This window comes from Chinchilla lanigera, unplaced genomic scaffold (genome assembly GCF_000276665.1).
Source record: "Chinchilla lanigera isolate Chin_1 unplaced genomic scaffold, ChiLan1.0 scaffold00131, whole genome shotgun sequence".
In the NCBI taxonomy this organism is placed as follows: Eukaryota; Metazoa; Chordata; class Mammalia; order Rodentia; family Chinchillidae; genus Chinchilla; species Chinchilla lanigera.
In genome coordinates this window covers 1,610,546-1,625,092 of record NW_004955532.1, presented here as the reverse complement: position 1 = coordinate 1,625,092, position 14,547 = coordinate 1,610,546, and the positions used below count along the sequence as shown (strand labels likewise).

Genomic DNA, 14,547 nt, shown 5'->3' with positions numbered 1-14,547 from the left:
CCAATGGGCAGCTGACTCGCGGGTCCCTATCCGGGTTCCCATAGCAGCCTGGCGCGCCGGGTTCTCATTGGCTACGTCTGGCGCAGCGCCGCACCCGGCGCCCCGACGCCCTGGCCGTGCCACGTAGCCGGCAGCCCATTGGCCCGCCACGGCCCCGCCCCCGGCCGCTGCCGAGTGGGCCCGAGTTCCCGGCCCTCGGTGCTTCCTGGCTCTGGTTAGGACACGCTGGAGCCGAGTCGGCGGCCCGTCTGGCTGGCGAGGGGCGTGGGTGGGGCGCGGCGGCGGAGGTGCGCGGCAGGGCCGGCCGTGCGCGCGGGCACTGACTCCCGGCCCTCGCAGGCGCGATGAAGGCTCTGATCTTAGTGGGCGGCTATGGGACGCGGCTGCGGCCGCTGACGCTGAGCATCCCGAAGCCGCTGGTGGACTTCTGCAACAAACCCATCTTGCTGCACCAAGTGGAGGCGCTCGCCGCGGTGAGTTCCGGGCTCTGACCTTGCGGGGCCGGGACGACCAGCCGTTGGGAGCGAGCGCTTCCCGGCTGAGCCGGTCGGCCGGCCCGTGTTGTTCTGTCCAGGCAGGCGTGGATCACGTGATCCTGGCCGTGAGCTACATGTCTCAAGTGCTGGAGAAGGAAATGAAGGCGCAGGAGCAGAGGGTGAGGCGCGGAGTCGGCCCTTTCCCTTGGTCCCCGCTCGACTTCCTGCCCTGGAAGTAGAGCCTGATGTCGTGGCTTCCCCCTTCTAGTTGGGAATCCGAATCTCCATGTCTCATGAAGAGGAACCTTTGGGGACAGGTCAGTGGAGACAAGAAGGTCCCTTGGTAAGGGTTTAGGGCCAGGAAAAGGCTTCGAGCCAGCCTGGGTGGGGCCTGGTGCCTTGGACCCCAGCAAGGCGGTGACCTGCCCGCTTTCTCCAGCTGGGCCGCTGGCACTGGCCCGTGACCTGCTCACCGAGACTGCAGACCCTTTCTTCGTCCTCAACAGTGACGTGACCTGCGACTTCCCCTTCCAAGCCATGGTGCAGTTCCATCGGCACCACGGCCAGGAAGGCTCCATCCTGGTAAGAGCTTTGACACTCCGAGCCTCTGCCCAGCCTCCCCAGCCCGCCACCCTTAAGCTGTCTCCTTACCCTCTGTTTCAAATGTGGGGTTGTGCAGTACCCTGTATGCCTTTTAAGTTTCTGAGGCCGAGTCCCCAAGACTGGGGACAGGATGTGTGGCACGGCTCAGGAACACTGGGCCAGCCCTGAGGGTGCCCTGTGCTCAGGTGACCAAGGTGGAGGAGCCCTCGAAGTACGGTGTGGTGGTGTGTGAGGCAGACACAGGCCGCATTCACCGCTTTGTGGAGAAGCCACAGGTGTTCGTGTCCAATAAGATCAACGCAGGCATATACATCCTGAGCCCTGCGGCGCTGCGGCGCATCCAGGTGTGTGGGGCAGAGCTGCCGGGTGGGCGAGGGTGGGACGGGCCGCCCGCCGCCCTGGCCCTGCTCACAAGCTGCCCACTCCCACAGCTGCAGCCCACATCCATTGAGAAGGAGGTCTTCCCTGTTATGGCCAAGGAGGGCCAGCTATATGCCATGGAGCTGCAGGGTGAGGCGGGGAGGCCACAGGGAGGGGGTGGTCTGTGGCCGGGCTGAGCCTCCTGATGCAACCCTTCCTGCAGGCTTCTGGATGGACATTGGGCAGCCCAAGGACTTCCTGACCGGCATGTGCCTCTTCCTGCAGTCACTGAGGCAGAAGCAGCCTGAGCGACTGCACTCGGGCCCTGGCATTGTGGGCAATGTGCTCGTGGTGAGGCTTCCGACCAACCCATCATTAAGCCCTTGAGTCTTGGGAGACAAAGGGTCCACTGGCATTTCCCCCCTTTGGCCCTCAGGACCCAAGTGCCCGCATTGGCCGCAACTGCAGCATCGGCCCCAACGTGAGCCTGGGCCCGGGAGTGGTGGTGGAGGACGGCGTGTGCATCCGGCGGTGCACGGTGCTGCGCGACGCCCACATCTGCTCCCACTCCTGGCTGGAGTCCTGCATCGTGGGCTGGCGCTGCCGCGTGGGCCAGTGGGTGAGCCGCACACCAGGCCGGGGGGTTGGGGGGGGGGGACAGCCGGGACGCCTCGTCACGTGACGCCGCCTCCCGCCCCAGGTGCGCATGGAGAACGTCACCGTCCTGGGCGAGGACGTCATTGTCAATGACGAGCTCTACCTCAACGGAGCCAGCGTGCTGCCCCACAAGTCTATCGGGGAGTCGGTGCCGGAGCCCCGCATCATCATGTGAGGCCCCGCCCGCAGGAGCAGTGGCCCGGCGCACCCGGGGCCCGGACTTGGTGCTGTGCGTCTGCCGAGGGGTAGGCAAGGCGGAAGGGCCGCAGGCCCCCTGCCCTCCCGTGCGGACACAACCGGCAGCACCCCTGCGGGACGCACCCAGAAACCCCACTCCCCCAAGAAGGGCTGTGGCCAGGGGTGTACACAATAATAATTTAATGCTCACTGTGGCCCTGACTGAAAGTCAAGTGCAGGCATAATTAGGCTTATGGCTGGGCTCCCGCCAGGAGCTGCCGGCGGGTGAGGAGGAGACCGGACGCGGCGGTGCGGGCGGGGAGGGCAGCGCATAAATAGGGCTCGGCCTGGGGCTGGAGTCAGGTGGGTTAGGCAGGCCTAGGTGGCCGAGGAGGTGGCGCCTGTATTTGCTACCTTGTCGCAGTCCTCTACAGACACGATGGTGGCTTTGCAGAAGAAGCAGTCCTTGTTGTTCATGAGGTGCTGGTTGATGCAGGCTCTGCAACGCAAGGGGTGAGGACTCCCTGCGTGCCCAGCGCCCCGCCCTCAAGCCCGCGGGGCCCACTTACTTGCAGGACTTGTGACCGCACGGCTGGAACACGGCGGAGATGGGGTGGGCGTAGCAGATGGGGCAGAGGTCCTCCTCGCTCGTGGGCTAAGGGAGGAGCACGCAGGTGGGCTGGGGTCGGGCCCGACACCTACGTGTGCACACAGGTTCACGGCGTGGATCCCCGCTGCGGCCCACTCACCAGGGACGCGGCCGCCGCCTGGGCGGATGCGGAGGTCAGATGAGCCAGCATCCGCTCCACCTGGGCCAGCTCCTCGGCACTGATATAATCTGTGTCTGGGTGGGCGGGAGGTGCCGTCAGGCCGGGTGCGGCCCTAGAACCTGGTGTCTCCAGTATTTCCAGCCTTCGCTGTTCCGAGAACCCTGCGCTCCAGCAGTCCCCGCTCTGACTCAGCCCAGGCCCACTTACAGCTCTGCAGAGAGAAGCGCTTCCGGTCCGGGGCGGGCAGGGCGGTCCCCGGGGCTGGAGGCTCTGGCTGCCCCAGGAGATAGCATATGGAGCGCAGCTGGAAGCAGGGGTCAGCCAGGAGCACCGACGTGGCCCTCTCTGTCCTAGACGGGGAAGGTGTGAGAGGCTGGGGCGGCTTGGGGCTGCCGGGAGGGAGTCTGAGACAGTCCGGACCCCACCTTCCCGCCCCGCACCCTCCTGCTCTGCGGCTTGCCGGCCTTAAGTCGTGGAGCCCAGTGAGGTCCTGCATAACCAGGTTACCCGTTTAAAGGGCGGACGGTGCAGTCGTAAGATAGCAAAGTTCACATCAAATAAAGAATGCGAGCAGCCGCAACAGCGCGAACATCTCCGGACTCCTTTTACTTCTCCGGGGGACAAGGCCACCAGCCCAGAGCAGCCCGGGACGGCGGGGCCGGCCTCGCCCCCTGGCGGCCGCGTTGGGCTCAGCCGCGGCCGCCCTCCGCCCCGCCCCTTGAGGCGGTAGCCAATGGGAGCCCTGGCCCCGCCCCCTCAGCCAGTATTTAGCCGCGGACCGGGACGCGCCCGGAGGACGGGAGGTGGAGGGTGTGCGGAACCGGGGTGGCCCTGCTCAGCTCTGTCGGCCGCTTGAGGCGGGCCCGCTACAGCACCCCTTCTCCCTGGGCCACCAGGGACCAGTATGTTGAGCCCGCGTAGAAGGGGGTGAGTCCCAGAGCTGCGACTGCACAGAGCTACCGCGCCCCATCGGCGGGTCGCTGCCATGGCCTGGGTGGCGCTGCCGGGCGCGCTGCTGTGCGTGCTGCGCTTCGGGTTAGGCACCCCAGATTCTGAGGGCTTCCCGCCCCCTGCTCTCCGCCACTGTCCTTACAAATGCGTCTGCGCTGCCAATCTGCTGAGCTGCGCCGGCCTCGGGCTGCAGGACGTGCCAGCCACGGTACCTTCGGCTGCTGAAGACCTCGATCTGAGCCACAACGCGCTCCGGCGCCTCCGCCCGGGCTGGCTAGCGCCGCTCGCCCGGCTGCGCGCCCTGCACCTGAGCCACAACGAGCTGGACGCGCTGGGTCGCGGCATCTTCAGCAACGCCAGCCGCCTGAGGCTGCTCGACCTGTCAGCTAATGCCTTGCGGGCGCTTGGCCGCCACGATCTCGACGGGCTGGAAGCGCTGGAGACGCTGCTTCTGTTTAACAACCGTCTAGCGCACTTAGACGCGCACGCTTTCCACGGCCTGCGAGCGCTTGGCCGCCTCTACCTGGGCTACAACAAACTCTCCTCCTTCTCTTTCAAGCACCTGCACGGCCTGGGCACGACGCACCTGCGCACTCTGGACCTCTCTTCCAACCAGCTGGGGCTCGTGGCCATCCCGGAGCTGGCCGCACTGCCGGCCTTCCTCAAGAATGGGCTCTACTTGCACAACAACCCGCTGCCCTGTGACTGCCGCCTCTACCACCTGCTGCAGCGCTGGCACCAGCGGGGCCTGCGGGCCGTGCGCGACTTCGCCCGCGAGTACACATGCCTCGCCTTCAAGGTGCCCGCGTCTGGCGTGCGCTTCTTTGAGCACAGCCGCATCTTCGAGAACTGCTCAGCAGCCCCCGCCGTGGGCCTGGAGCAACCCGAGGAGCAGCTACACGCACAGGTGGGTGGGTCCCTGAGGCTCTACTGCAACACCAGCGCCCCGGCCGTGAGCATCACCTGGGTCTCCCCGCAGCACGAGCTGCTCCTGGCGCCAGGATCCCACGATGGCAGCATCGCAGTGCTGGCGGACGGCAGCTTAGCCATCCGCACCGTGCAGCAGCAGCACGCAGGCATCTTTGTGTGCCTGGCCACCGGGCCCCACCTGCACCACAACCAGACGCTGGAGTACAACGTCAGCGTGCACTTTCCACACCCGGAGCCCGAGGCTTTCAACACCGGCTTCACCACGCTGCTGGGCTGCGCTGTGGGCCTGGTGCTCGTGCTGCTCTACCTGTTTGCACCGCCCTGCCGTGGCTGCTGCCCCTGCTGCTGCCGCCGCCAGCTCTGCCGTGGCCGCCGGTGGCCCCGAGCACCCAGCCCACTCCAGGAGCTGAGCGCGCAGTCCTCTGTGCTCAGCACCACACCCCCAGATGCACCCAGCCGCAAGGCCAGCGTCCACAAGCACGTGGTCTTCCTGGAGCCCAGCAGGAGGGGCCTCAACGGACGTGTGCAGCTGGCAGTGGCGGAGGACTTCGATCTCTGCAACCTTTCGGCCCTGCCACTTAAGGCTGGCCCTGGGTCTGCCAGCTCCACAGGCTCGGAGGGGCTCGTGATGACCTAGCTGCCCAGGGCCCACCCAGGCCTCGGCCCTCCTCCTGCTTGTCGCGCTCCCTACTGCTGTCCGGAGGACTGCTAGGCGCTGGTGGGAAGCCCTGACCCGGCCTTACGGCTCCTGTGTGGGCCCTCACCTGCACCCAGGGTCCCTCCTCGCTGGGAGAGGAGCTGGAGTCCCCAACTTGCCTTCTGCGCTGCCTAGCACAGGACCCCCAGGCCCTGGGGCCTGACAGTGCCTGTTCTCCCTGGAACCTCCTAAGCCCGTGTCCCCTGAGCATGGGGGACCAAGCCCACCTGGAAGACCCCTTGCATTTAAAGTGCATTCAGGAAAGTTGAGTGTGAGCCCATGGGGGCGGGGGGAGGGCTCAGACTTGGCCCCTACCCCAGGGCAGGAGGCAGCGGAGAAAATCAGCCCATCCTCCTTCCCTTGGGTGAGACAGAATGCCCTCTGTCCACCAGCATCCAGCTCACTAAAAGCTTCAACCCTCAGTCTCCAGAGAGCCCATGGGGCCCTGAGTCCCAGTCAGAACGGTCCTGCTCTCTCCAGCCAGGGGCATGCGGCAGTCACTCTGGAGGCAGAGCGCATCCCCAGGGCTCGGCATGGCAGTAAAGAGCCTGGTGAGCGGGCCAAGCCGGGAGGGCCCAGCCGGAACCTGACGTCTCTCGCGGCAGAAGCCTCTTCCAAGCTGGCACTGGTCTCAGCCTAATGGCTAAAGCAGTGCCCCAGCTCCGAGTGCATCTCCCCACTCCCACTGCAGTGGGCAGGGAAGGGTCTGCGTGTGCGGCTGAGCTGGGATCCCCCTGGCTGTCCTAGCCCTGCTGTTCCGGACTTTCTCAATAAAGGCAGTGTGTGCTCGCTGAGGGAGCCTCACATGCAGGAGCATTGTGTGCCCGGCTCTTGGTTCAGCAGTGTTGTCCTGGCCACTGCAGGACAGCACCGCCCCCAGCTCCCACCCAGAGGCACCGCTGTAAGCCAGGGAGCCCTGCCCTGCTGGCTCCAAGTCTTCTACCCAGAGCCGCTGCCAGTGCCCCGTTCAGGCATTTCGCATCCCCCCACCTGCCCTCTGCCTACTGAGGTCCATTTCCAAGGCGAGACAGGCTCGAGGAGGTCCTGCCTGCCCTCTCCTCACAAGAACCTGGGCTCACAGACCCCAGCACTCACTCTGAGGCTGTACCGTGCACCAAGAGCCGCACCAGGATGCCCGTCACTGCCACCAGGATGGGGTAGTGGTCCACGCTCTCCAGGCCTACGGGGGGGAAGGAGGAGATGAACCACCCACATGCTCCCTCAGCAGAGGCCTGGGCCCGGCTGGCGCTGTCCGTGCCTCCCACTGTCCTGACAGCAGGGCGAGGCTGAGGCTGGGGCGCTCTGACCGTCCTGGCAGAGGAACCAACGCCTGTGGCACGCTGTTGGGGCACAAGGCATCTGGGGCCTTACCAGGCAGCCGCAGGGTGACCACACGGTCAAACAGGTTCCTCTCGGCTGTCACCCGATTCAGCACCTGGTTCAGCAGCTGCAAAGGCAGGAGCTTGCTGGCGGAGGGGCAGGCTCACCCGCGAGGTCCCCAGGGCCGCCCTCCCTGCCGGGTGCACACACCTGTGCGAGACGCCGCAGCAGCATCTCAGAGGTGGGCCGGGCCCAGTCAAGGAATATCTCAGGCACCAGAGTGATGGTCATTTCCAGGACACGCAGCAGGCTGACCGAGAGGTCAAAGCAGGTGGCGCACACCTTGAGCTGCCTGCTATCTACAAAGTTTCGCTCTAGGCGCTCAGCAGCCTGCTGAATCTGAGGCACGGAAAGGGGGGCAGGCAGCGGTGGTGAGGCCTGCTGCACCCCAGGGCCACGCCTGGGCACTGGACAGGCGCGGGCCCCTGCCCCGGCTCCCGCCCCGGCCCACCTCCTGGATCATGCCGATGAACTCAGAGAAGGCCCAGTTGAGCTGGTTCAGGACGCTGTTGAGGAAGCTGGGGGCCACGTCAGGCCCCTGGCGCAGCAGGTCCGCCATGTGCTGCTGCAGCAGGGTGGAGGGACAGGGCTCTGTGGGCACGGGGAGGGGACGTTACAGGGCTCCAAGGCAGCAGCCCTGGCTGCCTCTGCTCTCTCCGCAGACTCCTGACAGGACACTCAGGTCGGGGAGGCACAGAACAGGGCGCAGTCCTAGGAGCTCCGGGTTCTGACTCCCCTTGCTGGGTGAACCCCCAGCTTCGGGGTCTCTAGCCTCCAAGACGCACCACCCTCAGGCCTAGCGTAGCTGTGCAGCTGCAGCCCGACCCCACTAAGTTCGGACTCCCACCCCGGTCAGACATGGCCAGGGACCCACTGGTATCAAGGCCAGCCTCCCTGAGAGCCCAGTGAGTCTGTTGTCCTCCACGATCCCGTTGCCCTTGGCCTGGCCTCGACACATGGCCGAGGGGGTGGGCGCCAAGTCTGGGCTGGCAGGCGGCGGTAACCGGAGCTCGGGTTGTGCTGCCCAGCATCCCTCCCCGGCCTCCTTGATGCTAATCAATAGTCCCTGCAGCCACAGGATGGAGTCTCGCTCCCCCTCGCAGCCTGGCCCTGCCCTCGAGGCAGGAGAAGCACAGGGCAAGGACTTGCTGTGTGACTCTGCACAAGGCAGCTGGCTTCTCCGGGGCCACCCCGACTGCAGGGCAGAGACGCGCTCCGGGCGCGGTGAGGCAGCACGCGGCAGGCCCTCTACAAAGCTGGGCACAGGAGCGAGGGCACCGCCTCTGCTCCCAGGCAAATGTCCCCTACTCCAGGAGGGCCCACGTGCACCCTCGGGCACCCTGGCCACCTCCAGCCTGTGCTTTTTTGTTTGTTTGTTTTGAAAGATAGGGTCTTAGTATGTAGTTCAGACTGGCCTTGAAGTCATGTCCCCATGCTGGTCTCAAACTTGCAGTGATCCTCCTGCCTCAGCCTCCCGCGTGCTGGGATAACAAGCACGTACCACCACACCTGGCTCTGTGCCCCTCTTGACTCAGAGGTTCAAGGCCTCAGCCATGCCCCAGACCTGGCTCCCGTAGATAACGAAGGAGCAGGATGGTGCTGGGGCACGGCTGTGAGGCGGGGACTGGCATGTAGGGCAAGGGACAGAGTACGCTTCCAGCACCCTGGGGACGATGTGGCCCCTTTTCACTGTGACCATGCGAAGCGACACGTCGGAAGCACGCACAGGAAGCGCACAGCAGGCGGGAGCCGTCCCAGAGCGCCCGTGGGCGGGGAGTGAGCAGCAGAGGAAGCCCGAACACAGCCACAAGTCCAGGAAAAGGGCTGGGAGGAGGGGAGTGGCAAGAACACAGGGTAGTGGGCAAGGGCCCCCGGCCTGCCTGCAGGACCTGCCTCCCAGATACTCACTCTGGAGGCTGGGCAAACTGGCATCGTCGGGTTTGGTTTTCAGCAGATGCGGCAGTCGTGTATAGCGGTACCCGAACCCACAGCCCTGGGGGTGGGGCCGGCAGGGGTCAGTGGGGCAGCGCGACCTCCACCTGCAGTGGCCTCACCCCCGGGCCAGGCTTACCCTCCACAGCCGAACCAGGATCCAGTTGGTCTGGGCCCAGGGCCGCTGCTCATAGGGTGCCAGGAGATTCCTCACCATGGCAACGCGCCTGTGATGGTGAGGGGTGTCGGGCACAGGTGAGGGTGCGGCTGCGCGTAGTGCCGGGCCGGGGAGGACGTGTGCCCGCCGCCACCCCGGTGCTGCTTACTGCTCCTCGGGAACCCGCTCCACGGCCCGCAGGGAGTGTGGGTAACACACGTAGCTGGCCAAGGCCTGCATGAGCGAGTCTCGGATATCTGCAGGGACAGGCCGTGCCTTAGCAGGGAGGAGCCTGACGCGACAGCCTGCCTCATCCCCACACGGCCACCACACATGCCATCCCAGTCCCTCCCCGGCCCCTCGGGCACCTCACCAGTGCCCACGATTCGTGGGTCGGCAAAGTGTTTGGCCAGGATGGCAGCCAGCCGGGTCAGGGTCTCCTCGTAGCCTGCAAGAGGGGCAGTGAGAACTGGTGGCCGAGCGGGGCCCCAGAGGCCAGCCTGCCCCCGGCAGCGTTTCCAGGCTTGGGCTGTAGACTCCGGAGTGGGCTCCACGGGCCAGCCTGCAGCTGGGTGAGCAGCTGGGCACGCTGGGCACGGCACTCGCAGTGGGGAGGGCAAAGGCGCAGCCTCATTCTGGAGGCGGCGGCAGGGGCAAGAGACCCATCCCAGCTCCAACCCATCTCGGTGCGCACACTCGATGGCTTTGAGCCCTGTGGCTCTGCCCTGTGCTGAGCCTGAGACAAAGCCTGAGCCGAGGCCTGGGCAGGGCAGGCGTGGGGCAGGCTGGGGCAGGTGGTCTCCGAAAGTGTCGGCTCCTGTCTGCTCCCCGCAGGGCCCCGCCCTCTGCCCTGACCCACTCCGTGCTCTGACCGGTGCTGGGCGACAGCCAGTGTTCAGCAGTAAGGCGGTGGCAGCCAGGAACCCCCACCCGTCTGCCCTCCGCCCAGCGCCGAGGGGAAGCTGCTGGCTCCACGCTGCAGGTCCCGGGGCGGAGGACATGCGGTGGGGGGGGGGGGCAGCTCCTCCCACACGGGGGCACGGGCTCCCGCGGTCACTCCCGAAGCCTTTTCTGCCCCCTCCAGGCGGGACTGGCCCTGTCACCTGGGAGCCCCTCCATGCTATGCACAGGGCCAAAATAGTTCTTGAGAGCGCTGTAGCTGTTGATGGCCACACTCAGGTAGAACTCGGGCATGAAGGCGAAGAGCGAGCCCGTGCGGTCCCCGTGCTCGATGGTCCGCAGGCAGGCGCGCAGCAGCCAGTAGATGTCCAGCATCTTCTCCTGCAGGAGGACAGGGTACTGCTGGGCTGCTCACCGGAAGGAGCACGGGACGTGGTCTGTGCTGGGGACCAGGAAGGCCTCTTCGGGACAAGGATGTCAGAACTGCACCTGGACGGCCCCACGCATGCGCCGTGGCACAAACAGGGACAATCATGCCCTCAGGAGGCAAGAGGGGCACCCTGAGCCGGACAGGTAACACTGTGGCCTAGATCAGAGCTAGTGGTTTGTTTTGTTTTGTTTTGCTTTTTGAGTTAGGGTCTTGCTTTGTGGTCCGGGCGGCACGGAGGACACGTGAGGCCCGGGGCACCTGCGTGTGTTCCCAGAGGTGTGTGGAGGAGGCGGGGACAGCTTTGTCAGAGACAGAAGAGGAGCTGGCAGGAAAAGGACGCAGGATGACGGCCAGTGCGACAGGTCACAGAAGATAGCTGGAACCTGCTGGCGGCTCCGTGGCGCATGGTGTAGCAGCCAGTCTTAGGGTCACACAGAGGGGCCAGGCCAGAATCCGCAGCAGACACAGCTCGAGTGTGGCCATGGCAGCCGCGCTTTACATGCACGTGCTCAATATTCTGAAACCCAGGGCCCAATAGGACATGAGCCCAGGGTAAGAGGAGCCGGCCCGGCCCACAAGGGCTCTGGGCATCCTGCTGCTGCCGAGGGCCAGGGAGGCCACGCGTGCGGCGGGACGACAGGCACACAGCACGGAGCCCCTGTGGAGCTGCAGCTGGGCCCCAAGCCTGAGGAGGCACGGGGCAGCTATCAGGAGACCGGGGCAGGACTGTCTCAGAGCCTGGAGGAGCCTGTGCTGGGCCGAGAGATGGGGAGGATGGGCGACGAAGGTGGAGAAAGGAGGAGAAGGAGAAGGACCTAGGGCGGGTGGGCCAGGGCAGAGCTCGTGCGCACTCTCCCTTACTAACGGGGACACTGAGGCAGTGGAAAGCACGGCAGCTTGCACCGGACACTGGAGGCCACCCCTAACAGCCTGCTCCGAAGCAAGGCTTGCAGTCGCCCGCCAAGACCGAGAGCAAGGTGCCGTGCCGCTCAGCACTGCTCTCGGCACGGGACTGGAAATCTTGTATGAAAATGAGGTGAGAAAAAGAAAGAAAAGGCATTCAAACTGGACAGGAAGCGTGAAGTTATCTCTTCTTGCAGACATAAATTTCCATGTAGAAAACCCTAAAAGTTAGACACACACAACTGTTAGAATTAATGAACATATTCCGCGAAGTTGCAGGAGGCAAAATCAACACATCAAAACTGTTTCTCGGGCTGGGGATTTAGCTCAGCGGCAAAACGCCTGCCTGGCAAGTGCAAGGTCGTGAGTTCGGTTCCCGGTACCGGAGAAAAACCAAAAAAAAAAAAACCTGTTTCTCTACACTAACATGAGCAATCCAATAAGAAAGCCAAGAAAATAATTTCATTTAAAATGGCATCAGGGCCAGGGATACAGCTCAGTGGCACAGCACCTGCCTGGCAAGCATGAGGTCCTGAGTTCAATTCCTGGCACCAAAATAAATAAATAAATAAAATGGCATCAAAGGGCTGGATATGGTGGTGCACACACGTAATCCCAACAGTCAGGCTGAGGCAGGAGGATTGCTGGGAGTTCAAGGCCAGCCTGGGCTACAAAGTGAGTTCAAGGTCAGCTTGAACAGCATAGTGAAACCCTGTCTCAAAAAGACACACACACACACACACACACACACACACACACACAAAGGCATCAGGGCTGGGGATGTAGCTTAGTGGCAGACCACTTGCCTAGTGTGTAAGGCCTTAGGTTCAATCCCCAGTACCTCAAAAAATAAGATAAAATAAAACAGTATCAAAAAATATATATATACTTAGGAGTAAATTTAAGGAGGCAGGGCCGGGGATATAGCTCAGCGGCACAAGCATCTGCCTGGCAAGCACAAGGTCCTGAGTTTGGTTCCCAGTACAAAAAAAAAAAAAAAAAAAAAAAAAAGGAGGCAAAAGGCTTGACGCTACACTGAAAACCATAAAAAGTCTCTGTAAGAAATTAAAAATACATTCCAGGCAGGGTAACATACACTTGTAATCCCAGTACTCAGGAAGCTGAAGCAGAAAGAATACTCCAGGCTGAAGGCCAACCTAGACTACATAGTCAGTTCAAGGCCAGCCTGAACTACATAGCAAGACCCTGTCTCAAAAAAAAAAAAAATTAAAGACCCAAATCAAGGGAAAGACACCCCGTGCTCATGGACTGTTAGCACAATATTGTTGTGAGGTCTAAAGGGGCCACTGTCCCAGCGTAATCTCTACCAAATCCCAACAATGGATTTTGCAGAAAAACCTATCCAGAAATTCATGCTGAATTTCAAAGGTCCTCATGTAGCCAAAACATTCTAGTAGAGAAAGAACAAAGCTGGGCCGGGGATTTAGCTCAGCAGCATAGCGGCTGCCTGGCAAGCACGAGGTTGTGAGTTTGATTCCCGGTACCAAAAAAAAAAAAAAAAGAAGAACAAAGCTGGGGGTTTCCTACTTCCCGCTTCAAAACTTACTGTAGGATGAAAAAGCATGGAGATGTGCTATGTACGGGTACCATATGCCCACGAATGTGATCATGTACTGCAAACACAGCCTAATAAAAATAAAAACGTAAAACCAAAGACCTACTGCAAATCTGTGGTAATCAAAACCGTGGTCCTGGCCCAGACCACTGCAATACGACAGGGCGCCCAGAAACAAACCCTGACCTACAGGGCACACTGAGCCTGGCAACAGCGCCCAGGCTGCTCCGCGGGAAAAGGCGCAAGGAATGCTGGGTAGCCACATGCAAAAAAAAATGAGAGCAACCCTCACTTTACACCAGGCACAAGAATTACCATGAAATGGATAAAAGCCATAAACGTAAGACCTAAAACTTCATAAAACGCTTAAAACAGAGGCGAAGTTTTCTGACACTGGATTTGGCAGTGACTTCTTGAGTATGACACCAAAAGCACAGGTAGCGGAAGAACAGACACAATGTACATCAAGACAGAAAGTCTGCATCAAAGAAGAACCAAGAGTGAAAAGGCAGCTCAGAACACAGGAGGAAGGAGCGCAGATCATGCACCTGGTCGGGGTCGAGGTCCAGAATACACAGAAGAGCCCTCCGACTCAGCCACAAAAGCCCAACTCAAAAATGAACAGATGATGCGAACAGGTATTTCCGTAAATGATGTGCAGATGGCAATAAACACACGAAAACATGCTCACCATTGTCCACCACAAGAGATTCAAGCCCGAACTACAGTGAGTTATTCCCACAGCTCCTCAGGAAGAACAAGTTCTAGTGGGATGTGGAGAAGCTGGAACACTCACGCCCCGCTGGTGGGGTGGGCAGTGGCGAAGCTTTCGAGGGAACAGTAAGGCGGCTCCTCTTAAATTCAGAGCAGAACAACTCTACAGGACCTGGTAATCCCCTTCTGGGTGTATGCTTGAAAGAATCGAAAGCAGAGTCCCCCAAGAGCTCTTTGCACACCTATGCTTACAGCTGTGTCATGCATAACAGCTAAACTGTGGAACCATCCCAACTGCCATCCACGTATGAATGGATCAGGTGTAAACATACATAGATGAACATCACTGCCCCCTTAAAAAGGAAGGCTATTCTGACATAAACTACAGCATGAGCCTTGGGGACATTAACGTTAGGCTGGTGAGGCTAAGTGAAACAAGCCAGATACTGTGATTTCAATGCTACCGGTCCCTACAGTAATCAAATTTATAGAGAGAGGAAGCAGAATAGTGGTTGCTAGAGTGGAGGGAAGGCAGTCTAGGGAGTTACTATGCCATGGGTATAAGGTGTCTGCTTTGCAAGACGAAGAGCTCTGGAGATGTACAACACTGAATATACTTGACACTTAAAAATAACAAAAGCCTCGTTGGTGGCCCGTGCCTGTAATCGCAACACTCGGGAGGCTAAGGCAGGAGAACTTGAGGCTAACCTGACTCCGCAGAGTTCAAAGCTAGCCTACACTGTGAAACCCTGTCTTGAAAAAAAAAAAAAAAAAAAAAACCACCTAGGATGTCCACATATACGATGTAGCTTAGTGGTCAGGCACTTGCCTCTTATATATGAGGCCCCAAGGCTCTGGTTTTGATCCCCGGGGGACTAAGATGATAATTTTTAGGGGCTGGGGATTTAGCTCAGCGGCAAAAGCGCCTGCCTGG

General features: G+C 61.4%; 3 protein-coding genes across 4 annotated transcripts in view; 2 read left to right on the top strand and 1 right to left on the bottom strand.

Annotated features, from left to right (window-relative positions):
- Nucleotides 1-192: 192 nt before the first annotated feature.
- Gmppb (GDP-mannose pyrophosphorylase B) lies at nucleotides 193-2,488 on the top strand. Its single transcript, XM_005410207.1, has 9 exons — nucleotides 193-473; nucleotides 575-655; nucleotides 745-793; nucleotides 916-1,058; nucleotides 1,265-1,423; nucleotides 1,511-1,589; nucleotides 1,663-1,790; nucleotides 1,876-2,058; nucleotides 2,140-2,488. The coding sequence occupies exons 1-9, from the start codon at nucleotides 345-347 to the stop codon at nucleotides 2,269-2,271; spliced, it is 1,083 nt and encodes a 360-aa protein (XP_005410264.1). The 5' UTR covers nucleotides 193-344; the 3' UTR covers nucleotides 2,272-2,488.
- Nucleotides 2,460-14,547, bottom strand: part of Rnf123 (ring finger protein 123) — a 26,664-nt gene continuing 14,576 nt past the window's right edge. For both annotated transcript variants that reach the window (XM_005410209.2, XM_005410211.1), the window contains exons 27-39: nucleotides 10,194-10,371; nucleotides 9,464-9,538; nucleotides 9,260-9,347; nucleotides 9,073-9,160; nucleotides 8,910-8,994; nucleotides 7,453-7,592; nucleotides 7,152-7,340; nucleotides 6,993-7,068; nucleotides 6,717-6,801; nucleotides 3,251-3,393; nucleotides 3,023-3,117; nucleotides 2,843-2,928; nucleotides 2,460-2,772 (exon numbers count right to left, since the gene is read on the bottom strand). In XM_005410209.2, coding sequence (XP_005410266.1) covers nucleotides 2,652-2,772; nucleotides 2,843-2,928; nucleotides 3,023-3,117; nucleotides 3,251-3,393; nucleotides 6,717-6,801; nucleotides 6,993-7,068; nucleotides 7,152-7,340; nucleotides 7,453-7,592; nucleotides 8,910-8,994; nucleotides 9,073-9,160; nucleotides 9,260-9,347; nucleotides 9,464-9,538; nucleotides 10,194-10,371 — 1,449 coding nt within the window. In that variant the 3' untranslated portion in view covers nucleotides 2,460-2,651. The remainder of the gene's footprint in view (nucleotides 2,773-2,842; nucleotides 2,929-3,022; nucleotides 3,118-3,250; nucleotides 3,394-6,716; nucleotides 6,802-6,992; nucleotides 7,069-7,151; nucleotides 7,341-7,452; nucleotides 7,593-8,909; nucleotides 8,995-9,072; nucleotides 9,161-9,259; nucleotides 9,348-9,463; nucleotides 9,539-10,193; nucleotides 10,372-14,547) is intronic.
- Amigo3 (adhesion molecule with Ig-like domain 3) lies at nucleotides 3,387-6,434 on the top strand. Its single transcript, XM_005410208.2, has one exon. It carries the CDS (start codon nucleotides 4,029-4,031, stop codon nucleotides 5,559-5,561), a length of 1,533 nt encoding a protein of 510 aa, XP_005410265.1. The 5' UTR covers nucleotides 3,387-4,028; the 3' UTR covers nucleotides 5,562-6,434.

Coding starts and splice junctions, on each gene's coding strand:
- Gmppb (XM_005410207.1), top strand. CDS start 345: ATGAAGGCTCTGATCTTAGTGGGCGGCTATGGGACGCGGCTGCGGCCG. Junction 1,424..1,510: donor CGGCGCTGCGGCGCATCCAG/GTGTGTGGGGCA, acceptor CCACTCCCACAG/CTGCAGCCCACATCCATTGA. Junction 1,791..1,875: donor TTGTGGGCAATGTGCTCGTG/GTGAGGCTTCCG, acceptor TTTGGCCCTCAG/GACCCAAGTGCCCGCATTGG.
- Amigo3 (XM_005410208.2), top strand. CDS start 4,029: ATGGCCTGGGTGGCGCTGCCGGGCGCGCTGCTGTGCGTGCTGCGCTTC.